Source organism: Setaria viridis, chromosome 6 (genome assembly GCF_005286985.2).
Source record: "Setaria viridis chromosome 6, Setaria_viridis_v4.0, whole genome shotgun sequence".
Lineage (NCBI taxonomy): Eukaryota > Viridiplantae > Streptophyta > Magnoliopsida > Poales > Poaceae > Setaria > Setaria viridis.
In genome coordinates, this window is record NC_048268.2 from 35,656,538 (window position 1) to 35,680,706 (window position 24,169).

General features: G+C 47.3%; 4 protein-coding genes and 2 pseudogenes across 6 annotated transcripts; all 6 read left to right on the plus strand.

The window, feature by feature from the left end:
* The first annotated feature begins 1,300 nt into the window (after positions 1–1,300).
* Positions 1,301–6,029, plus strand: LOC117861988 (uncharacterized). The gene is made up of 4 exons (XM_034745495.2): positions 1,301–3,218; positions 3,334–3,479; positions 4,317–4,540; positions 4,662–6,029. Exons 1-4 carry the CDS (start codon positions 1,775–1,777, stop codon positions 5,269–5,271), a joined length of 2,424 nt encoding a protein of 807 aa, XP_034601386.1. The 5' UTR covers positions 1,301–1,774; the 3' UTR covers positions 5,272–6,029.
* Positions 6,030–11,722: 5,693 nt separating this feature from the next.
* On the plus strand, positions 11,723–13,172 carry LOC117861990 (uncharacterized). Its single transcript, XM_034745497.2, has one exon. The coding sequence runs from the start codon at positions 12,296–12,298 to the stop codon at positions 13,001–13,003; it is 708 nt and encodes a 235-aa protein (XP_034601388.2). The 5' UTR covers positions 11,723–12,295; the 3' UTR covers positions 13,004–13,172.
* Positions 13,173–14,089: 917 nt separating this feature from the next.
* LOC117859956 (uncharacterized) lies at positions 14,090–15,380 on the plus strand. Its single transcript, XM_072294364.1, has one exon. The coding sequence runs from the start codon at positions 14,529–14,531 to the stop codon at positions 15,240–15,242; it is 714 nt and encodes a 237-aa protein (XP_072150465.1). The 5' UTR covers positions 14,090–14,528; the 3' UTR covers positions 15,243–15,380.
* Positions 15,381–16,611: 1,231 nt separating this feature from the next.
* LOC140223041 (uncharacterized) lies at positions 16,612–17,703 on the plus strand (annotated as a pseudogene).
* Positions 17,704–18,364: 661 nt separating this feature from the next.
* LOC117859957 (uncharacterized) lies at positions 18,365–19,343 on the plus strand (annotated as a pseudogene).
* A 491-nt stretch (positions 19,344–19,834) lies between these two features.
* On the plus strand, positions 19,835–23,412 carry LOC117859955 (uncharacterized). 3 transcript variants are annotated; one of them, XM_072294362.1, is made up of 3 exons: positions 19,835–21,220; positions 21,343–21,416; positions 21,778–23,412. In XM_072294362.1, the coding sequence occupies exon 3, from the start codon at positions 22,440–22,442 to the stop codon at positions 23,151–23,153; it is 714 nt and encodes a 237-aa protein (XP_072150463.1). In that variant the 5' UTR covers positions 19,835–21,220; positions 21,343–21,416; positions 21,778–22,439; the 3' UTR covers positions 23,154–23,412. The 3 variants fall into 3 exon arrangements, with proteins under 3 accessions (XP_072150463.1, XP_072150464.1, XP_034599049.1); XM_072294363.1 differs by having other exon boundaries at positions 19,835–22,064; positions 22,131–23,412; XM_034743158.2 differs by having other exon boundaries at positions 21,343–23,412.
* Positions 23,413–24,169: the final 757 nt, after the last annotated feature.

Genomic DNA, 24,169 nt, shown 5'->3' on the forward strand with positions numbered 1-24,169 from the left:
AATAATGACATGGCATTTCCATGATTAAATAATATATCATTCTGGTTGTTGCCATATTCTACCCTTTTTATGGAAATCCTCTTCAAACTCTACATGTACCCTCTTCAAACTCTACATGTACCTTGTACCTTGCTTCTCGCTTATGTTCTCTACTATATATGCTACTGTTGGCAAGTCTTGGTATCAATGTCATACCTGCATCTTTCCCTTTACATTTTTCGTCTCCTTACATTTTTGCTGTATCTCAAATTACAAGGCTAAGGAAAAAAAATTACATTTCCTAGAGGAGACATAATGAAGGGGGAATCCACTGTTTTTGTTTTGCATGCAAAATGCCGGCTGAAATGTGTTAAATTCACAGGTTCGTTGGATAAATTATTCATTTTGGATGGTATGTATGATGATATTTCCAGACGTAAAAAAAAGTGTAAGTTGGCCTTAAAAAAGATCGTGTAAAGTTCGTGCCGAGTATAACAGGAGTGATTTGCGCATTCAAATATATGTGTCCCTTCAAAAAGCAAAAAGCAAGGTAGTTGATATAATGCTATATGCTATTATTAAATCCAATGATTTCTCGATCCTCGTCTAGAGTCGCATGATCATGACCTAAGTTCTCCCTCCTTAGACCTCCTTCTTCCTTATAGCTCCTACTCTCTTTTTCGATTTGAGGGCACCCGCTCTCCCATCTCCACTCCTCCCAACACTCAGTGTCTTTGTTGCCAACTCAGCCATTGCCGCCTTCGCCATGCTAACCCCTCCAAAAGCTTTACCCCTCACCCCCCTCCCAAAAAAAATGGTGTCCGTTGCTACATTCACATTGAACGATCAGAGGTAAGAAACGTTTAAGTTCCCACCAAACGTAACGGTCCAAATGTACACATCGAAACACGTGTCACTTGAAAAGAAAAGGCAATTGCTATATGCCATCAAGTCCAACGGTTTCTTGATCTACGTCTAGAATCACAAGAGCGGGATCCAACGACGCACACACTTTCTTCCCCCTCCGTCTCCCTCCTCCTTCTTCTTCCTCACCGCTTCCGCTCTCTTTTCAATTTGAGCGTGCCCGCTCTCCCGCCTCTCACCATACTCCGGCAGTAGTCCCGGTAGCGTCATTGTTTCCGGCTTAGCCATTGCCGTCTCCGCCGCATGCTAACCCCTCCCAAAGCTTCATCGGCATAACACAAATTGGATCCATTGATCTGTTCCAATTCCTTGAAAAACTTGTCGCGTGAATGGAACATACCGAGTGGTTCATATCGCATACAATTCATTATCATGAAGCATCTGCGCCTCCAACTGCCGTTTGCTTTGGGTGTTGGTGCATTAAACCCCAGCCCGCCGAAACCGAAACGCCCGGGCAAGTGGCCCGCCAGCGCGCCAGGGGCACGCGATCCTCCCGCCCGGCGGCCACCAGCTGTCACGCGGCCTGGCGGAGGAGCGCGGCCGCTACCTACCCCCGTCGTCGCGCGGCGTGTGACCGGCGCGGTGACGAGGCAGTCGATGGGGGCAAAGCGGGAGCGCCCGGCGCGGGTCCTCCGTGTCGTGGCGTGCCCTGCCGTGGCCGCGCCCGCAAGATCCAAGCCGAAAGCGAGGGGAAACTGCCGCCGCTCACGCCGTCCCCCGCGACGCCGCCCACTCCCTCTCGTCCTTAAGAGCGAGGGGACCCCCCTCGCGGCGTTCGTCATCAGCTCTCTCCGAGGAACCTCGCCGCCCCCGCTCTCCGCTCCGCTCGGCGACGCCGCGCGCTCTGCACGCCGGTGGCCGCTCAACGCCGATGGGGTGCGGCCAGTCGAAGGTGCCTCGCGGCGAGGGCGCCTCGGCGGCCGTCGCACACTGCCGCGACCGCTCCGAGCTGCTGGCCGCGGCCATCGCCAGCCGCTACGCGCTCGCGGACGCCAACCGCGCGTACGCGGGCTCGCTCAGCGCCACCGGCGCCGCGCTGCACGACTTCCTCCGGGCCGTCCTGGACGCCACCCCGCCGCCTCCCGGGCCCAGTGCCGGCGACGCGCCGCGGGAGGGGGACGACGACGACGCGGCCCCTCACGCCGCGACGGCGTCGCCTGACGCCTCAGAGGACGACGACGACGACGACGACGGCGGCCACATATGTTTCCCCTCGCCCTCGGATGAAGCCTCCGACGATGATGGCGGCGGGGATACCATGTCCACGTCCGATGATGAGGCCGAGCCGCCTCTCCCCAGGCCCGACGCCCTCCAGCCGGTGGCGCCGGCGCCACGGCCACCCCGAGCTCCGCCCCAGCCGCTGCAGTTGGTCCCACAGTACGATCCTGGCTATCCCCCACAGTTCGGTTCTCTCTACCCCCCGCCGTACAGCTATGGCCCCGTCCCCGGCCCCGCGTTTGGATACGGTGGGGGCTACGGCGCCGACGTCATGGGCGGCTACGGGCAGAGTTCCTATACGTACAACATCAGCTACACCCAGAGGCAGCCACCGCCGCCGTCATCAACATCCTTCGAGCAGCCGCCCCAAACCACAGATGCCACCGTCAGTTACTACACCTACCAGTACCATGGCGAGGCCGTCCCGAGCTCTCACTACGGCGGATCATACTACTACCCCTACCCATACCCGCAAGGCGGTGGCTTGCCTCCGGTGCCAGCAGCCTCCTCTGGCCACTTGGCCGCGCCACTGCCATCGCCGTCGCCGCCGCGGGTGCCGAGCTGGGGCTTCCTGGATCCTTTCGAGGCACTCGAGAGCTACTACCAGGAGCACCCGGTTCCCCCGGCGGCCCGTGCTGCGTCTAGCCGGAGCTTGGGTGACGTCGGGGAGGAGGATGAGGGCATTCCCGACCTAGAGGACGAGGAGTCGGGAGTGGTCGTCAGGGACGCTCACGCCGGGGATGAGTGCACCCGCGTGAACGCGAAGTTTGAGGAGGTGCACAGGAAGTCCGAGTCGTCGGATGGCAGTGGCAGCAGCGAGGAGGAGACAGAGGGGCACGTCGAGTTCAGAAGCAGCACGATGGATGGAGTAGAGGAGAGTGTGGTGGTGGAGGTGGAAGAACAGCTGAATGATGATTCAGGCGTCGCTGATGAGCCTCCTGCTGTGCCTGAGATTAAGACCTACACCAGCGACGTCCAGGTGGCGCAGGAGATCAAGTTGCAGTTTGACACCGCCTCCAAGTCAGCTGGTGACGTTAGCAAGATGCTTGAGGTTGACAAGGTGCCTTACTACAAGAAGAAGAACTCGGGACTAAAAGGCTCGTGCATTACTCGATTTGCTGTCTAAATATTCAGTCTTTTGCTTCTTTAGTTGTTCACTTATTTGTTGGTGACTAAGATGGAGACTTTTATCTAACACACTTGCTTTTGCAGTGCCCTCAATGGTGATTTGCGGACAGCCTTCCAAGGCCAAGGCGATCATGCAGTATGAGGAGGAAAAGGCTATGGAATCTGGCAACCTTTCATCTTCACTGCAGAAGCTGTACATATGGGAAAACAAGCTTCTTAAGGAAGTCAAGGTTCTCATTTCTCAAATCTCAACACACTTAATATTTTGAATTTCTAGCTTTGCCTTTAAATATGTGGTGGTTGCAATTTCTAGCTTTGCTATGAAGAGACTCACTATTTGCTATTTAACTCTACTAGTTGCTTAATATTGTAAAAGATGATTTAGTTGGAAGTTTTGAGTACTATATTTGGATAATGAACGGATTTCAACTACTTCTGCTTGCTGCATATGATCCGTTATCCTTTCATTGAATACTTCTTAGATAGTAACGTACTATTTTTACGAGTAATGTACTATTCTTGGATAATGAGTGTGAGTCTTTAACCACTTATACTTACCGATTCGAACATGTTCTTTTATTCATTAATTGAATACTTGTTGGGTAGTAATGTATTATGTTTTGAGTAACGCACTATATTGTGGATGATGAGCGGCTTTCAGCTACTTCTGCTTGCTGCATATGCTCCTTATTTTTCCGATGAATATTTGTTGCGTAGTAATGTGTTATCTTTACAAGTAATGTACTATTCTTGGATTGAGCGTGAGTCTTATGATCTACTTATACTTGCCTATTGAACATCTTATTTTCTTCGTTAAATGTATACTTGTTGGGTAGTAATGCATTATGTTTTTTATTAATGTAAATGAACTTAAATGACAAATATTTATGCATGCTGAGTATGCTCCAAGGCATCTAACTATAGAAAGTTTACACGGTGGAGAATTCCAATCTAGCACTTTATATTATTTGGAGTTTCATACTATTTATTCTAGTTATTATTCATTTTCTTCTTCTGATGTGTTAGTTGAAGTCAGGTATTTTTGTTTTATATGTTGTTTACCACAGGCTATGGAGAAGATAAGGGGGCTTTATGACCAGAAGCGTAAAGAGCAGAAAAGATTGTACTATAGCGGTGCTGAATCTCATAAGCTTGAGGCAATGGAGATTTGTGTCAAGAAGCTGTCCACAAAGCTGACCATTGCCATCCAGATAGTAAACAGTATATCAAAAAATATCAACAAGCTTAGAGATGAAGAGCTATGGCCTCAAACACATGAGATAATCAAAGGGTATGTAATTAACATGACTCTCTTTACATTATATTAGCACCTACTTCACTATCTAGATGCTAATTTGATACTTAACATATATAGAAATATTATTCCTGACTGGAAACTATATATGTTTCAGGTTTATGCAAATGTGGCACACCATGTCAGAGTGCCATGAGATGCAGTGCCATGTTCTATCCCATGCTAAGAATATAGACTCAACTATGGCAGCTGCAAGAATCAATGAAGATCATACAGATTTAATCAAGTATCTGGAGGTTCAGTTGCTGGGCATGACTGCCAATTTTACCGGATGGTTCGATGCCCAGAAGAGCTACGCCATCCTTTTGAATGAATGGCTTAAGAAGGGGATTGAGTATGAGCCAGAAGTAACTGATGACGGGGTTCCTCCCTTTTCACCCGGACGGTTAGGAGCACCCCCTATTTTCACCGTATACAATAACTGGGCAACCAGCATGGCGAGGATATCCGAGGCTGAAGTGGTAGGCGCAGTGCAGGCTTTGGCCTCCAATGTTCTGGGCCTCTGGGAGAAGAAGATAGCAGGCGTATCTTCATCTGCACAGGCTGCTGAAGCTGGCCTGCAATCGTGCATGGCTAGAGTTTTTGAAGCAATGGAGAGCTTCGCTGCTGCCTGTGAGAACACCTACAAGGATATTTGCCTTCGCGCTGAAGAAGAGAATGGCAGAGCTCCAGTTGCAGACATCGCTGGTACAAGGCAACTAGGCTGAAAGCATATATAGGCAGGGAATGCACATATAGCGGTGAAGTATGTGCAGGTTTATTAGAGGCTAGAGCTCGAGGTATCTTGGGGCTAGGGCTGTAGGTTGAGACAAAACCAGGTCCTGACGCTGCTGCAAACTTGTAGATTGTCGGGTCATCTCCAAAGCATCTGCCTGCTTTTTTGTCTGCTGTCTCTTCATTTTTGGAGTACATGCGATTGGTTGGTGCTGGTGACTGTAATTCTGGCGACTGGCGCGTGCACAATGAGGCAGCCGGAGAGAAGTGCAACGGGGTGGAGCTTTGCTAGGCGCCTCTTCCTGATAGAACTCGGAGAGGCTTGTCGACGTGCGTGCATCATCTCCGGGTGCAAGGTCTCTGAATTCTGATGGCAACGTGCTGGTGTAATCAGCGAGGAGCTCGCGGTCGGTCCGGCGAGATCACGTGGCAGCCGAAGAAGATAGCCCTGGCACGCACCGAAGAAGAGCGGGGAGTTTCAGCCACAGGGCGAGAGCTCCACTGAAGTTGATACTGCCGTCGAGGATCACCGTGCCACCGCCCTTCACCGAGCGTCTGGCCGGCGGCCGTGGAAGCTCCGGACGCCTTCCGTAGGATGAACGGAAGGGGCTTGGAGTGTGGCCTGATGGGGAACAGCCTAGCTAGCCGGACGGTGTGGTCCAGGGAGCGAATTTCATCCATTAGAGCCTTTTTCTGCAGCTTATTACCTAGGGAGATTGTTGTCCAGTTTGCGGCCCATAATATTTTCTTATTTTCCCCTCTCATTTTCCTGTTGTTCTCTGTGTAGAATAATTTGTTCATACCTATTCACTTTTAGGACTATTTTATTCACATAGTTAAATTAACTGTGCATCTTGTTTAGCATTTTATTCGCATAAAACAACTATTTTGTTCATGTTGTTCAAGAATTATTAGTGTTGGTAAAAATATTCCGACTATATAAAAAATGTTCGTGAAAAGTATCATCCAAACATAGTCAGGTATGTTCCGCCGCCCGACGGCGTGGGCTACGGAGGAGAAGAGGCGCAAGACCGTCGGCCCGCCATCTCCTCCCAGCCCCGCCTCCTCCTTATCCTCCGGCGACGCAACGGAGGTGATGCCGATAGACATCGTCGTCGGATCTCATCAGGTCCAGGAGGATCAAGGCGCCGGACAAGAACCAGATGAGTCGTCCATTTTCTCAGCGGAAGACGACATCGACGGCGAGGAGGTATCTCGTTGCTACGAGCAGCTCCGAAAGCGCGAGGGCTTCCTCATTATCATGCGCAGTAGCATCGACGGGCGTCGCATGGGGGAGAAAGACAGCGATGAGATCGTACAAACACCTCTGCGAGCTTCGCGACAGAGACTACAAGGACCGTTATGTCACTATACCATATCATTACACCTTAAGCCGATATGATCCCATATACTCCCTCCGTTCCAAATTGTAAGTCATTCCAAGAATCTTGGAGAGTCAAAGCATCTCAAGTTTGACCAAAATTATAGAGAAAAATATAAAGATTTATGACATGAAATAGATATACTATGAAAATATAATTGATAAAGAATCTAATGATACTTAGTTAACATCATAAATGTTATTATATTATCATATAAATTTGGTCAAACTTAAGATACTTTGACTCTCCAAGATTCTTGGAACGACTTACAATTTGGAACGGAGGGAGTATTATTTATGATGATCCATATGCCCTTGCATGCAGATCCTGAAGGGGGATGATGGTCTCAGCAACCCAGCCGGCCTCTGACGCTTTCGAAGCACAACTGCTAAGTATGGACCCTACTGAGGATTGCCCGTGGGATAACACCTTTGAGCCCGGGTCCTAGCATCTTTGGTTGGACCTACAACTCCGACGCCATTGGTTTTCATGGCTTGGATGACTTGACTACCAGCGCATGATACCTACCGACCAGAGTTGTGCGTACTTAAGTTCTTTAGCTTTGCTTTAGCAGCATTTTATTTCTAGGTTTAATGGGTATCCAATGTAAACTGTTACTGCTACCGCATGACCATTGCTAAAATCTACCCTTCTGTTTGGTAGTTCGGACTCTTGATACTATATATGCTAGTTTAGTTACGCTCCTATTTGGTTCTGAAGTTTGTGCTGACCCCAAATTTTAGGGCCACGGCAGTGTAGTGCACAATGCTATCATGGTAGTCCGTATCTGAAGAGTGGACATAGGATATCATAACGTCAGCAAACATGACAAAACTTTCAAGAGAGGTGGCACTTCCATAGTCATTAAGTCCACATGTATGTGCATGAGCTATATACTTCTGTTCCTGTATTTGAAGCCTGTTAAGTTTTTGGCAAACAGAATGGGCGGTGGGCACACTTTTTTACCGTGTTATTATTGTTCTTGATTTGTTTTAAAATTGTTGTAGCTGAATTTGTTTTGCCAATATATTTGTGCTCAATTCGTTCTTTATGCCTTTTATCCGGTCTTTTACGTAAATATGAACCTTAATTGAGTCTATTATAGTACTTTTCAAATGCTAGCACTTCTATATTTTTTTAAAGCCTAATTGCACTTAAATTAGAATATGAGTTACTCAAGAACCAAGTTACATAAAAAGATTGATCGTCCACTTTTGCCTATGTACTTCAAATGCATGATTCTAGTATTGTTACTTGACTAATGTATTAATTGCTTCTCTCCTTTGGGTAGCAGGATTTTGATGAGTACCATCATTGGGATGATTACCGCTCAACTCTTAGCGATTACAAAACTGATCAGGAGTATGTCAAGTATTGTGATGAAATATCAAAGAAAATCAAGGTATGCATCATGTCTCTGTCTGGCTATTGAAAAGAGCTCATAAGTTAGTGCTGTAGATTGATTTGACTGACGGACACATTTTTCACCGTTGGATAGTGGGTTGAAGAGTATATGCGTCAGAACAATACAGAGGTAAGCCTGAACTATAAAACAATGTAATTGAGATATGTGCTTTGTTTAGCACCATGATAACTCCTTTGCTCTTTAGTTTAAAGGGAAGTTTGAGCAAAGAAGCTGTAAGCAAGCTTTGAAGATCGCGAAAGGCTTCCCCCATTTGACATTTACTTTAGCTCATTGTGGCTTTGATGTAAGATCCTTTGTTTAGACGGCAACACTTCTCGTTTATATACATTTGACAATTTCATTCTCTTGACATAGGAGTATTTGCTGGACCTAGCCTACGAACTTGATACAAAGGACTATGTTCTTGTTTATTTTGAGGTTTGGGAGCGATCGAGTCTCTTGTAAGTAGGTTGACAGGAAGTCTATGGAATATATGAATCGCTAATTATGTTTTGCCTATGCTTAATTTTTTATCATGGCTCGGGAGCGAGTCTTCTGTAATCTTTTTGCCTATGCTTAGTTTTTTTATGTTCACTTGCATTGTCTGAGTAGATGAGTTACGAAGATGCTTTGAGGTCAGCCCTTCCGGCGTTTGATTATTCACACCCCTCGTTATGCGTAGCAACTTCCGATCTTGAAAGGATATTGCGAGTACGATACGAGTTTGCACCGTATCAAGAATAACGTAGATGAATCTCGTAAAAAATCCTAGATGGCGTTGAGGCAACCACGACAAGAGAATAGGATTTTAGCGAAGCCGACCCCAAATTCTTTAAGTACAACTTCAAAAGAGTACGAGTGATTGTCACTCCCTCACAAACCCTACTTGACCCTCTAGGATCCTTTGATTCTTACCCTATACAAGAATCTAGTGCTATATAACTGTCTAACATATCCCTCTTGAGGGCTCCTAATTGCCTCTCACAAGCTTTGATTCCTATAGGCTCCACACCCTTGTTTATATAGTCCCCTCCAAGGCTCTCATACATGCAAGTAGAAGTCTTGCACCTAGTAGGATTCCATACTTAAATCCTAATAGAAATAGAAGTCGTAATAGCACACCTCTATTAAATTTTAATCTAAGTAGGAATTGAGTCACCGTACAACAATGGTATTGCCATCGTCTTCTATCTTTTAACCTTGACATGTGGTGTATTGGTTGTCGTAAGAGCTCGTGGATTTGTTTTGTGATGAATTGCTCTTTTGGCAACTGACTTTCACGATTGTATCTCAGTTTGCTCACAACTGAGTGAGGTTCTAAAATCAATTCAGATTTCCAGCAGCAGGAATTGCGCGCAGCAAGGAACGCCTTTACAATACTGGCTGCTGTTTATCTCTTTCAGCACGCCGGCATGGAAATGCAATTGATCATCACATTGCATGATCTGTAAGATTGTCGTTGCATTGTTCAGATGATCTGTAAGGCTTGTTGCATCAGTTTAATGCAGTTTGACACGTACCCCGGGATATGATCCTCTCACATAAAGTCATAATGCAGGGGATTCAGACAGGCAGACAAACTAACCTCTCATGATTAGGGCTGGTCACCGGATCAGGCCAGCACAAGAGTACAGGGCTGACCGTATCTCCCTTCCTTGTTTAGACCCTGCAGAGGATCCCAAGGATGTCTTGCTCCATTTAACAATCCAAGCATGTCCATCTGTCCATCTGAAACCCTGAAACATCCCGGCATAAACTACTTCGAATCACAGGTCTGTACGGGCCCCGATCATACGGGTATAATCCCGTACGCGATCCCCAATGATTCGTGCCTGTGCGTGCGCAACGCCGCGGCAGCTTCGCCGTCGCCGGCCATAGAGACGCCACGTACCCTGTGCCTTACGTTCATGCACGCGCCCAACCACTTCTTCAGCTGATGCGAAGTTCGCAACCGCGGCGCACACTCGGGCGACGCTTCCTAGTACGTGCCTCCGCCGTGCGTCTTGGCTGCCGCGGCCGCCGGTGGCATGCCAGCCAGGCCGTGCCGGCCGGCCGGCCGCCACCGACATGACAGCGCACGGGACGGAGCACCTGCCGTGTCCATGGTATATATGCGCTCGCACGGCAAGTCCGGCGAGGGATTGAGCAGCTCGACAAGTGTACTGCGAATCCATCACGAACGTACGGACTACGTACGCCACCAGTGAAGTGATCGGTCATGGAAATGGAGTACTGCGCGGCGGCGGAGCAGCAGCTGAGCAGGCTGAGGCAGCACGTCCTCGTCGCGTTGGGCTCCTCGCCGGCGGCGATGGCAGGCGCCCTGGAGGGCGTGGCGCGAGTGTACGAGCACGCGGAGCCGCTGGCGCGGTCCGCGCGCGCCGACGTGCTGGACGGCGAGCTGGAGGCCTCCGTGGCGCTGCTCGACGCGTGCGCCGCGGCGCGGGACGCGCTCGGCGCCATCCGCGCGTGTGCGCTCGACGCCGAGGCAGCCGTGCGGCACCGCGACGGCGCGGCAGCCGACCGCGCGGCCCGTACGTACGCGCGCCTGGTGGAGCGGGCGCGCGCGGACGCCAGGAGGCAACGCCGCCGCGCCGGCTTGAGGTCCGACCACCAGGTGGCGGACGGCGGCGGCGTGCACGCGCTGCAGGAGGCGAGGCGGCTCACCGTGGCTGTGCTGGAACGCGTCGTGGCGGCGCTGTCGCGGCGCGTGGCCGCCGCCGCTGGTACCCCTCGGCCGGCGAGCAGTTGGTCCACGCGTGTGGCGAGGGCGTTCCGGAAGAGCGCCCGGGTGGCGTGCGAGGACGCCGCCGACGAGGACACTGTGTCCTTGCCGGCGCTGCCGTCCAAGGACTCGCACGATGGCGAGGCGGCGGTGCGGGTGCAGCGGGAGCTGAGGGCAGTGGGCGACACGATTCAGCAGCTGGAGGACGGCCTGGAGCTGCTGTTCAGGCGGCTGGTGCAGTGCAGGGTGTTCTTGCTCAACGTGCGCAGCTGTTAGATTCACCAGAGCTTAAAATGTAGATCGAGTAGCCGTGCTTGTAGATCAGATAGCACAGATAGATGATCTGCGTGTAAAAGTTTTGACACTTGGTGCTCCATGCTAATGGAAAGTTTGAGTCATCAGTCATGATTCATGAATCTCTGACGCATCACAACCAAATAATTGTTAAAGAAAATATCAAAACTCAGATCTGTACAGGCGGCCACTGGATAGATTTTCGATTCTCTTCGAAAGAGTTCGTGTCACTTTCTTGTCTTTTTATTGTATTCAAATATCACATATGTGCTTTTTTGTAATTTTTCACACTTGATAGGGTGTGAAAGACTTCGCACTTCAACCGAAACAAATGCTAATAGAGAAGAATCACACAAGTTATACAATGCAAGTCACCATGCAAAAGTACTGTAAAGTTGTACAATGATATGCAAAAATTTGTCATATTGTGCATCAATATGACATGAATTAAAAAGGGTGAAAATATCTTTAACAGACGGGAGGCATTCTACCGAGATTTTTTTCCAGTTGTTTACTTGGTTACTGTAATATGCTTACCCTTGGTGTCACTGCAGCCATGGAGATTTCCAAGGAAAATTTCCATCACTTACTGTACAAACTAACTAATCACTAAGGATTCAAGTTCATGCACGTAATTTCACGGCTACTAATTTTGATGCTGCCTGCTGAACGACGAGCAAGAAAACCGTCCATCCACACATGCTGAATGGATTGAGTTCAGGCGGCGCTTGGACCAGACATTCCTGGAACATGCCCTTTACCAAATGAGTACGAAAGGCGGATCCTGCTTCGGATTGCCCAAACATGCCTCTCAACACTGATGAACCTTCCATGAACCTCTTCTGTTCCTGTTCCTTTCAGACTCCAGGCCGTACTCTGAACCCAAACAGCACATCAATCCCTCGAGCGTGCACTGTACTCTGCTGGCAATGCATCCAACATGACAGCCCAGCCATGTTAGTCAGCGATACGTGGTGAGGTAGACAACAGGTGAAGGGCATCTACTTGTCTGTGACCTGCAATCAGGGGCAGTGGGGTGGTGGTCATGGAGGTTCCTGCTGTCCTTCCATTGTACCCACACCATCTTCTCAACCTCCTGATTATAAGTAGGCGGCTGCGACTGTCGACACAACAATCAGTTCATCCTTTGCTCCCTTTGCCTATCTCATCTCCCATCTCAACACCGAAAGACTGCACAAATTTTCATCCCAAACATGGCCGGCCATCAGAGATCAACGAGCTGGCCGTCTATGGCTCATCCCAACAAGATTGACATTCAAGAAGCTCTGCACAGCATAAGCTCACTCATTTCTACACCATCAGCTACCATCGAAGTGGTATGTGATGGTTTGAGGAGGCTTGGAGATGTCTACAGCTGCATCAATGAGGCCATATGCTTCCATAGCAACCAGGTACATGGGAAGAGGCTGGAGGAAGAAATGGAGAGGTCGCTTCAGGTGCTGGATCTCTGCAATACCTTGCAAGAAAGCTTCACTGACCTGAAGATGACCATCCAGGAGCTGCAAATGGTTCTCAACAGAGGAGACCTCCCAGTAGCTCAAGTTAAGGCTCAATCCTACGCCCGCTTGGTAAAGAAAGCCAAGCATCACCTGAAGAAAGCTGTCAGCAAGTCTACCTCCCATGAGGATGCGTGGTTGGTCAGCTTATTGACCACAGCAAGAGGAATTGCTGTCTTGGCGCTCAAATCTGCAGTGGAGCTCTTGTCGAAGCAAATGGCTACCTGCAGTGCGAGCAAGTGGTCCCTTATCACCAAACCAATCCAAAAGAAGAGAGTTTCATGCGAGGAGGTGCAATTGCAGGCACTAGAGTTGGGTATTGTAGGTCTGGAGAGTTCAGTCGAGAACCTTTTCAGAAATTTGATCCAAACAAGGGTTTCTCTTCTGAACACTCTCAGCTCGTAGATTCTCCGCTGGTGCACTGCGATTGACATCCAAATTTTATAGGACCTGTCAATCAGCATGAAATTTTGTACACCAAATGTATACAGCTCTAAAGATATAGCAGTAGATTAAAGACATGGTTCTATTATCTCGAAAAAGAAATTCCATAGTTCCTGTGTGTTATCACTCACTTTTGCTGCCAATCGGTTTAATGGACTTCATTTTTTAATTTAACTAGCCTGGAGGCTAGGGATGCAAGTTTGGTCTTCTCTAGGTCATTGGGTCGACACAAAATTCAACCAAAAGAATTAATCCGGATTTCAAAGCAAGAAAAGTGGAAAGAAATGAACCAAGGGAGTGACCCACAACTACCATTGGGTACCCACTTGTATCCCTACTAGTGGCCCCCATTTGAAAAACAAGTGCTGTCTCTATGTATTATGTACAATCAGAATTTATCAAAACTGAAACAACCAAATGAATTTACCTTAGCCGTGATTGCTTGTTCCCTAGAAAAAACAAATCACACAGTATAACCTTAGTATTCCCTCAGTCTTTTTACTAACTGGTAGAATGGAATTCATGGATTTCATCATTTGAGCAATAAGTGCTATCTCTAGTGAGCAAGCACAAATGGTATGCTTTACTTACCAAGTGGCCCAATTGAGCAATGTAAGTGCTATCTCCATGTACAGTGCACAATCAGAAGTTATCCCAACTGAAACCACATATTTGTGTACCTTTAACAATTATTACCTGTTTCCCACACTTCCTTCCATGCCTACAGACCTAAAGTTTTCAAATATCTTGCCAGATGCTCTCTGAATTCATATATGCTACTGCTGTAGAAGTTCGCTGTTAGAGGTTACCACTTCATCTCATTACATTTCTGCTGCATCCGTAGGATTTTTTTCCTATTAATGTAATATGGCATGATTATCTAAAGATAGACAGCTGAAACTTATGTTAAGTGTCAACTATACTGTTCGTTAAGTCAAAAGTCATACTTACATGGTAGTCCTTGCTGTTGTTGTAGTGCCAGCTGAAACATGCCAGCAGTGCTGCACGAGCAATGGAGGCGTCGAACACATTGCAAGGTTGAATTATCAGCGGAGTAGACAAATTATTCCTCCCAATCAACACCAAAACTACAGTTCTTCCCTTCTTCCTTGATGATCTCATATCTAGATCTGAAAGTAACGTAAACCATCGTGTAGAGTGAATTGTCACTAATAATTCAGACATGCCAGATCAATAAGCTCACTCATTAACGTTTGTTGCAGTATTAAACTGCAGGTGCCTAACAATTTGTCTGTACTTCGGGGCTATGCACCTCAACACATCGCTTACCAACAGTGCACGGCATATGAAGGGTGGTGACCAAGATTCCTTCTGTCATTTGCTCTGTCCATGCCATTGCTTTTGCAGCTCTGTTATATAAAGGGAGAAGCCAAGGTCGAGCATCAACAAACTGCAGCTTCTCTTGCCTAATCTTCCCTTCCATCTCCACTTCTCCATATATTGCATCAAAACTTCATCCCCAAGCATGGATTCCCACCTGAGATCCTCAAGTCTGCCTTCTAGCCCTCGCTCAAACAAAGCCAGAGTTGAGCAGCAGCTTGAGAGCTTGAAGACAATCATCTCTTCACCCTCAGCAACCATTGAAACGATGTGCAATGGTTTGAAGAGGCTTATAAGCATCTATAATGGCATTGAGGAGATGATATGCACACCGAGCAACCAAGTTAGCCTCTGCCAAACCCTGCAAAGGAAGGCAGTTGAGGAAGAGCTCGAACGGTCGCTCGTCTTGCTTGACCTCTGCAACATCATGCAGGAAAGCTTCACCAACCTGAAGATGATTATACAAGAACTGTTCCTGTCTCTTAAAAGAGGAGATGATGCAGCTGCTCAAGTCAGGGCATACATCCAGCTGACCAAGAAGGCACACAAACAGTTCAAGAAGGTCTTCAAAAAGACTACTTCTGATGAGAAGGATTGCAAGGTGGTGAAGGTACTGGAAGAAGCAAGACTGATCACTACCTCGCTGCTCGAATTCACATCGTGCCTCTTGTCAAAGCAATTTGAGATGCCGAGGCGATCTGTTATCTCCAAAACATTCCAGAAGGGAAAATTAGTGTGTGAAGAGGAGCAATTGCAGGCATTAGAGTGCAGTATCAGAGATCTAGAGAGCGGAGCCGAGCTTCTGTTCAGGAGATTGATCCAGTGCAGAGTTTCTCTTCTGAATACTCTTAGCTCATAGATATCCCAAGCTCTAATCCCCTGCGATTGGCATCCACCTTTTATAGGATTGTCAATCATCAAACAGTTTTGCAGCATGTATACCTGTAGACATGTATAGAAAGTTCAGAGAATCAAAAGCTAAAACTTCTTTTGCCAATTCATGGTGTGAATTATATAATTTATGCTTGCCCTTAATATCATTAATACCTTGGCATCTCAAATGTATGGGGAGAAACTGACCAAATGGACCATTTGAACAACTGTTGTCTCTATGTAGTATGTACAACCGGAACCCCAGAAGTTATATAAACTGAAACCACAAAGACAATTAACTTAACAGTGGTTGTTTCCTAGGCATTTTGTTACATATTCTTAACCTGTGGTAATTCCTTCGATTTTGTTACTACACTGGTACAATTGATTTCATGCACGATTGTACCAACTTAGTGGCCCCTTTGAGCAATAAGTGCTATCTCTAGCTAGCATGCACTAATGTATACTTTTACTGACCAAGTGGTCCATTTGAACAAGAAGTTCCATCCATTCTTAGTATGCACAATCAGAAGTTATACAAACTGAAATGACAAAGACATTACCAGAATACTGAAACCTAAAGGCTTAAAACTTTACAAATGTATCGACCGATACAGTTTGCATTCATATGCTACTGCTGTAAGGTAGGTAGCTGTCCAATCACCAATTCATCCCATTACATATTTATGGTATGCTTGGGCCACTCCCGGTGGAGAGTTTGATAGGATTTCATTATTATTAATTAGCATGCCACATAGAATTTGCATCAAATTTAAAGGGAGACACCTGGACACCACAGGTACCAACTGTTGGTGAGTCATGAAATTAAATGTTATTTGGAGCCTATGAAACCCCATGCATTGGAAAGGTAGTTTCAAACACCATTTTATTTCCTTGTTTCTTATGTGGCTATCTAGGAAACATCAATATGAAACCCCCACTGGGATTGACCTTAGGATGTTTTCCCTATTAAATTAATCTGGCATGATTATCTCAAGACAGATAGATTAGACCTAATGTTAAACGTGAACCATAACATTCACTAAGTCAATACTTGTGCGCTTACGTGGTTGTCCTTGCTGTTGCTGTGGTTGATTGAAACATGCCAGCGATGCTGCACGAGTAGTGGAAACATAGAACATCGTGAGGTTGAATTATCAGCAGACAACACAAACCATTCCTCTCAATCAACACCAAGACTACAGTTCTTCCCTTCTTCCTCTTCATGACTCTTATCCAGATCTGAGAGTAACGCAAATCCTCATGCAGAGTGGGCGAGTGGCTGTTGCCAATAATTAAGACATGCTAGGCACATAACCTCACTCATAACATTTGTTGCAATATTAAAATGCAGGCGCATAACAACTTGTCTGGACTTCCATCACTTAACACCGGTGCACGGCATATGGAGGGTAGTGGCAAAGATTCTTTCTGTCGTTTGCTTTATTCATGCCATTGCTTCTGCATTCTGTTATATATAGAGAGAAGCCTGGGTTGAGCACCAACAAACTGCAGCTTGTCTTGCCTAATCCTCTCTTCCATTTCCAGTCCTCCATAAACATTAAACAGCATCATAGTTTCATCTTTGAGCAATGGCTTCCCATCTGAGATCCGCAAGTTTGCCTTCTAGCCCTTGCTCAAACAAAGCTGAAGTCGAGCAGCAGCTGCAGAGCCTGAAGACAACCATGGCTTCATCATCAGCAACCATTGACATGATGTGTGATGGTTTGCGGAGGCTTGGAAACCTCTACAGCGAAATTGAGGAGATGATGTGCACGCCAAGCAACCAAATCAACCTCTGCTAAACCCTGCAAAGGAAGGCAGTGGAGGAAGAGCTTGGGTGGTCACTTGTGTTGCTTGACCTCTGCAATGCCATGCAGGAAAACTTCATCGAGATGATGATGAAAGTACAAGAACTGCTCTTTTCTCTCAAAAGAGGAGATGATGCAGCTGCTCAACTCAAGGCATACATCCAGATAACAAACAAGGCGCACAAACAGTTCAAGAAGGTCTGCAAAAAGACAACTTCTGATGAGAAGGATTGCAGGGTGATCAAGCTACTAGCAGAAGCAAGATCGATCACTACCTCAGTGCTTGAATACACATCGTGCCTCTTGTGTAAGCAAATTGAGATGCCCAAAAGGTCTCTTATCTCCAAAGCATTCTAGAAAAGAAAAGTAGTGTGTGAAGAGGAGCAATTGAAGGCATTAGAGTGCAGTATCGGAGATCTTGAGAGCGGAGTGGATCTTCTGTTCAGGAGATTGATCCAGTGCAGAGTTTCTCTTCTGAATACTCTTAGCTCATAGATGCCCCTAGTTCTAAACCCCTGTGATTGGCATCCAACTTTTAAAGGATTAGTCAATCATTAGAACAGTTTTGCAGTATGTATACTTGTGGATATGTACAGAAAAATTCACTGAATCAAAATATAGAAAGTTCTTTGCCAATTCATGTTGTGAATTTCATCATTTATGCATGCCTGTGATATTATTAATATGCTAACTACATCACTTGCTATATCGTCCTCTACACGCATGTCTAAGAAAAGCTGTACTGCTGCTAAAAAAGATTGATGTGTTGGTTACGGGCCACATGGCCTTAGCTAGTTTGCAAATGCCATGTTACTCACATTTGCCTCATGTGCACAATTCTTCTATAATGGGTCCTGCTCTATGCAGCTGAAACATGCCAGCTCAATAGACGAAAGCAGAAGCTATAACTGTGTGATTAACGTGATTGTAACCAAGTAAAGCATCTGCTTTTTCACTAAATAACAATAATCATACTGATACATATACCACCAATAATATCCAGTTAACAAACTGTTAAACACTTACCTGCACTATATTCAAGACCCACAGCAATACCAAGAACGAATGCAGATTCTTGCTACCAATAATTGGAACATGATAGAGTGTCACTCCCATTTTCGAGATGCCTGCTGCCTGGTGGTCCAGAGTAACATAAATCACGTGGAAAACCTTGATGGTATGGCAATTCTGCAGCACTGTCCTGAAACCACAGCAGACAGCATCTTGAAAATGAAATGGCATGATTCCCTCTGTCTACCACTCAAAAGATGTTCTCTTAGCTGCTTCTGGTGTATAAATAGGCCTTGAAGAAGGGATGGACACATCAAACCAAAGTTTCTTCTATCATCCCCCAACACCTCAAGTCCTCAAACCTCAGATACTCTAATACAAACAATGGCTTTCCATCTACGATCAGTTAGCCTGCCATCTAAGAGGCTCTCCAATGAGGCTGAAATCGAAGCCGAGCTGCAAAGCCTGGAGGCAAGCACCTCTTCCCCCTCTGCAACCATCGAGTCAGCATGCGATGGTTTGAGGAGGCTTGGAGATGTCTACAGCCACATCGAGGAGATCATCCACTTGCCCAGCAACCAAGTTTGCTCCATCCAGCAAAGGAAGGAGTTGGACGAGGAAATGGAAAGTTCTCTTGAGATAATCGATCTCTGCAACGCCATGCAAGAGAACTTTGCCGAGCTGAAGACCACCATCCAAGATCTTCTGGTGGTTTTCAGAAGGGGAGACGATTCAAACACTCAGGCCAAGGTCCATTCATACATCCGCTTGGTCAAGAAGGCACAGAAGCAATTCAAGAAGACTAGCAAGAAGGCTACCTCTGACGAGTGCAAGCTGGTCATGCTATTGCTCAAGGCTAGATTGGTCGCCGCCTCTCTTCTCGAGTTAGCGTTGTGCCTCGTATCAAAGCAAGTTGCAATGCCCAAGAGGTCTCTTGTCTCCAAGGCATTCCAGAAGAGAAGCGTGGTTGTTTGCAAGGAGGAGCAGTTGCAGGCACTAGAGTGCATCATCGGAGATCTTGAGCATGGAGCAGAACAACTGTTCAGGAGGATGATCCAGAGCAGAGTTGCTCTCCTAAACATCCTTAGCTCATAGATTCTCCTCAAGTGTAGACACTCTAACATCCTGCGATTGGCCTCCGCATTTTAAAGGATCTGCCAATCCTCATACATGTACAGTACCTGTAAATGTACAGAAAGTAAAGAAAACAATTTTGATCCAGACAAACTTTCCTGTCCAACAGTCTATACATGTTCCTGATTTCATTTTCATTTTTTTTAGTTGATGCTCTGGCCAGTGGCCACCCACTAACTTCCACTACCTAAAGGTTAGTGGGTCTAAATTTCCCAAAAGCATGTGCATCTCTGTGCCTAATGCTTTGATTTCCCAAGTGGCCATGTTACCCGCACTTGTTTAGCCCCGCAATAAGCACCCATTCCCCTTGCTGCGAGGAATCGGATCACGCTGGCTTGCTCTGTGTACGCTAAGCACGCCAGCTCCGGCCCACGAGGCATCACCGTGTGATTAGCGCTTAGCATTATTGGTTTTGTTCAATCGCCCGAATTGCAAGCGCGATATGCACCATGCGTGGCAAATTTTTCGGCATCTAAAATTGCAGTGCTTCCCCTTGTTATTCGTAATCGACTAGCACCAATCGAGCAGAACCAATTCAATAATTCATGGATCAGCAGTCGGGATGAATGATAGGATAACGCCACCTGTTCGAAGTAAAGAACGGAGAGCAGAGCGAGACCTCGTGGATCGTGTGGGTAGCACGGAAGCGACCCCTGCGGTGCAGCCGGTGGAGGTCCTCGGCGGACGGCGGTGGCGGCGACCTCGACGGTGCGCCGGGCGGAGCTCCCCGGCGTCGGCGCCGTCGCTTGTCCTTCCAGTGTTGAAAGGCCACCTAGTTCCACCGTACCTGGGCCGGGTCTTAGGGCTGCTACTGGGCCTAAATGCATTGAAAAGCATCTTCCCGGCCCAAAAACTGAGGCCCCGACAGAGTCAAACTATGATTACGCCGGATCGATCCATGATGACGAGGAGCGAAGTCGCCGGCAACTGTCAGCGTTCATCCTTCCATGCCGCTGCTGCGACGAGCACGCCGTGCCATCCGGCCGCGAAGCCGTACGCCAAAGGGCGTCCGCCCCGTTGCCGCTGGGGAATAAAAAAGGACAGCCTTGACGGCGGGGGCGACGGCGGCGAGCGGCCTGTTCGCTTTGGCTTATTCAGCCAGCTTATCAACCACCAAACAGTGTTTTCCTCTCACAACAAATCAGCCGTTTTAGCTTTTCAGCCGACTTATAAGCTGAAGCGAACAAGCCTGAAGCCTGAGGACGGCGCGCCAGTGGGCACCCTTCCTGACGACGTGCTCTTTGCGATCTTCTCCCGCGTGCCCTCGGGCGAATAAAAGCTAGGTACACATTCCCTAGCTTTTACAATAATGGAATCTTGTGTACTGGATGAATGAGTTCCACATGCTTACCTTAACGACAGAGCCGAACGGATCCTTAAAAAGCTGAGCACATACATAGTAACAGAAGAAACATATGACTTATAGTAGTATAGGATGATCGATCGAATCGACATTAAGCAATGCAGCGGATGTCTAAGTCCCAGGAATGTGTCAACTTGCTAAGCCGGTCAGGGTGATTGTTCGGCGCGGCCACGGACCATGCGGCGTCACAGACTCGATGGTGGATCGCCGGATCGTGGGCACGCAGGGTCGCGTTCCCGCCGCCGGACGGCCGGCGGAAGCGGCAGGCGTTCCAGGCGTGCGCGCCTGGGAATGGGCATGTAGAGGCGGCGGGCAAGACGGTCATGGAGGAGGCGGCGGCGGCCGTGTGCGGGAGGCCGGCCGCAAGGCCGAGCGTGGCCGTCACGCGCCTACTCCGACAACGGAGGGCACCGTGCAGCGCAACGGATTCCGTGTTGAGCCTCTCCAGTTTCTCCCCTTGGTGACCGCGATCGACGAGATCGTGAGGACCCCGAGCTTGGCGCCGGCGTCCGTCCGGCGCGGCGACGAGGACGACTGCGGCGCTGAGGAGGGTGGAGCAATGCGCAGAGGAGGAAAGGAGAAGAGACCGGCGAGGAGGTCCCGTCCGTGAGTCCTGGCTACCCATGGCCGTGGGAAGGCAGGGAGGTGAGCGAAATCCTGCAGAAGCTGAAGATGTCTCTCGATGACTTCACTGAAGAATTTGTCATCTCTTACCTCAAATCACACAGCAATCATCTCATCTCTAACACCACAGCTTGATGATGCAGGAGAATCAGGTATGCAGAAACTGAGAGCAACAGGTCTCCAATGTCTCAATCTGACGTTTGTCAGGTGAATTCAGGTATTCTGGTGCTTAAACTGAAGCTTGTCAGTTGTCTAGCAGAAGCAAGCAGTAATCCTAAGCTTGAGTTGTGCAACTATTCAGCTTGCCTTTTAGAGGATAACCTGATCATCTAAACAATTTTGTATGCACATATGATGGAAAACGCGATTATTCAACCAGAAGATACAAGTTGTTTTCTGGCTTAGTTCTGCTGGAAGAAATCTCTTTTTGTTTCATGCAGCTGGCAGGTAGACAATTAAATGAAAGCCGGAGGTTTTGCTTTTGCTCACCTTTATTGATCTGTTATATACTAAAAACTACACTGTTCACTCTGGCTACGAGATAATGAGCTGATCATGTAGTTTGTTCTTTTCCTCAGGATGTTTTCTCTAGACTCTAGGGATGGATATCTGCTGCAAGCCTGCAACGCGTGCACATCTTGCACGCTCGGGCAGATTCTTTGCTTCTGGTAATCGCAACATGACAGCATGACAAAACGCTAATTATTCAGAAGCTGCATATACAATGCTCTAACAAACTGGCAGAAACATGTGGATGATCGCCGGAGGCTAAGCTGCGACCATGGAAGCACTGGAGAGCTGTGTAATGCTGGGACCCCATCAGAATCTGGTGATTAAACACGGCTTGGGAGTTGGGAGCCTTGAGGTGAGTAAAGTCAACTAGCTGTTCACTCATCCACAGGCAACTTATTCATCTAAACCTCTGGATCAGATGCTAATCTCACCGCCCTTCACCCGTGCGGGCGAGTTTGCCACCGACGAAGCGGACATGACAGCCTTGTAATCAAGCTCCATCAGCGACAAGATCCTTGGGTAGCTTCAATTGCAGTGCAAGAGCACTCATTGCACATGAGAATTATTCTTGCTGTCTGCTTGTTCAGCTGTTCAATTGCTTCCACCTCTTTCGCTATATAAAGAGGGAAGCCAAAGCCAGGAGAAGACACCATTGCAGCAGCTTGCCTTCTCTTCTCTTCCATTTCAAGAGAAAACAAGCTTCACAGCCTTAGCTTCCCTTACAAGCATGGCCTTCCATCTGAGATCCGCAAGCGTGCCCTCAAGCCCTCGCTCCAACAAAACCAGCATTGAGGAAGAGCTGCTGAGCCTGAAGGCGATCATCTCTTCTCCTTCTTCAACTGTTGAAACCATGTGCCAAGGTTTCACCAAGCTTGGGAGCATCTACAACTGCATCGATGAGCTCACATCCCTGCCCAGCGGCCAGCGTCAGCAGAGGAAGGCAGTAGAAGAGGAGCTCGAGCGCTCTCTCATCTTGCTTGACCTCTGCAACGCCTTGAAAGAGAGCTTCCTGGAGCTCAGGTCCATTGTTCAGGAGATGCAGCTGGTTCTGAAAAGAGGAGGCAATGCGGCTGTTCAGGCAAAGTTTCAGTCTTACATTCAATCGGCCAGGAAGGCGCAGAAGCAGTTCAAGAGGATCAGTAACAAGGCTGCTTCTGACAAGGAGGGATGCAGATTGGTCAAGCTGTTGGCTGAAGCGAGGGAGATTGCTATGTCGATGCTCGAATCGACATTGCATCTCCTGTCAAAGCAGATTGCGATGCCCAGTGCTAGCAAGTGGTCTCTTGTCTCCAAGGCATTGCAGAAGAAGAAAATTGTGTGCGAGGAGGAGCAGTTGCAGGTGTTGGAGTTGAACATTGTTGATCTTGAGAGTGGAGTTGAGACTTTGTTCAGGACATTGATTCAGAGCAGGGTTTCTCTTCTAAATACTCTTAGCTTGTAGATCATACAACTCTGACCGCCTGCGATTGGCATCCACCTTTTAGAGGATTGGCTGATCGTCCAAACAATTTTGGATGCACATGTATATGAGAAAAAATGTACAGAAAAATACTCAATTGACATGAAAGATTACTCTCCTTTTGTCCATCTGCTGTTGTCGATTCCACTGTTCCTCTCTCCTTGCAAAGATTTTTTACGATGTTTTACACATGCTTGTGGTTCTTTTCTTTAACTTTGTACATAGGGCAGCTTAATGTCATGTTGCGCATGAACATTCCCACTGAAGGTTAGCAACAGCAGTTCCAAATGTTTAAGAACTAAACTAACCCCATCCTCAGAAACCACCAGAATTTATAATTGTTTACAGCATGTCACAACAATAATGTCCTGTTGCGCATGAACATTCTAGTTTGTTTCCTCATCAAGTGGAGCCAAAAAAAAAACTCTCATCCTCAGCAAGCCATATCTTTATAGCGTCGGAGTCAAAAACCTGCATGTATCATGTACGATGATTAATTTGTACTGCAAGATCTATGTATAAGTCATAACACATGGTAATTTGTGAATTTTGTTTATGTTTTATCAAGGAACAAATAGAAATACCTTTAGGGGAACCTAAAACTAATGGAACAAATAGTAGCATAGGCTGCCGATTGCGACGACAGAAATTCCTCCCCCCACCAACTTCATAAAGTAGTACTACGTTTCTTGAACTGCAGCGCTATAAATTAACAAAAGCAAACATTAATAAAAGAGGTTAGATAATCTGAATGAAAACAACAAAGAAAGAAGAGTAATTTCATTAGTAGTCCTTAAACTCGTCCCGAGTTCTCATCTCGGTCCCTGTATTCTCAAAATGCACACAGCAATCCTTAAACTTGTCCCGAGTTCTCATCCTAGTCCTGGTACTCTCGAAATGCACATAACAGTTCATAAACTTTTTCCGAGCTCTCATCCAGATCCATAAACTTGTTTCGAACTCTCATCCAGGTTCATAAACTTGTCCCGAGCTCTCAT

Coding starts and splice junctions, on each gene's coding strand:
- LOC117861988 (XM_034745495.2), top strand. CDS start 1,775: ATGGGGTGCGGCCAGTCGAAGGTGCCTCGCGGCGAGGGCGCCTCGGCG. Junction 3,219..3,333: donor GAAGAACTCGGGACTAAAAG/GCTCGTGCATTA, acceptor TTGCTTTTGCAG/TGCCCTCAATGGTGATTTGC. Junction 4,541..4,661: donor ACACATGAGATAATCAAAGG/GTATGTAATTAA, acceptor TATATGTTTCAG/GTTTATGCAAATGTGGCACA.
- LOC117861990 (XM_034745497.2), top strand. CDS start 12,296: ATGGCCGGCCATCAGAGATCAACGAGCTGGCCGTCTATGGCTCATCCC.
- LOC117859956 (XM_072294364.1), top strand. CDS start 14,529: ATGGATTCCCACCTGAGATCCTCAAGTCTGCCTTCTAGCCCTCGCTCA.
- LOC117859955 (XM_072294363.1), top strand. CDS start 22,440: ATGGCCTTCCATCTGAGATCCGCAAGCGTGCCCTCAAGCCCTCGCTCC.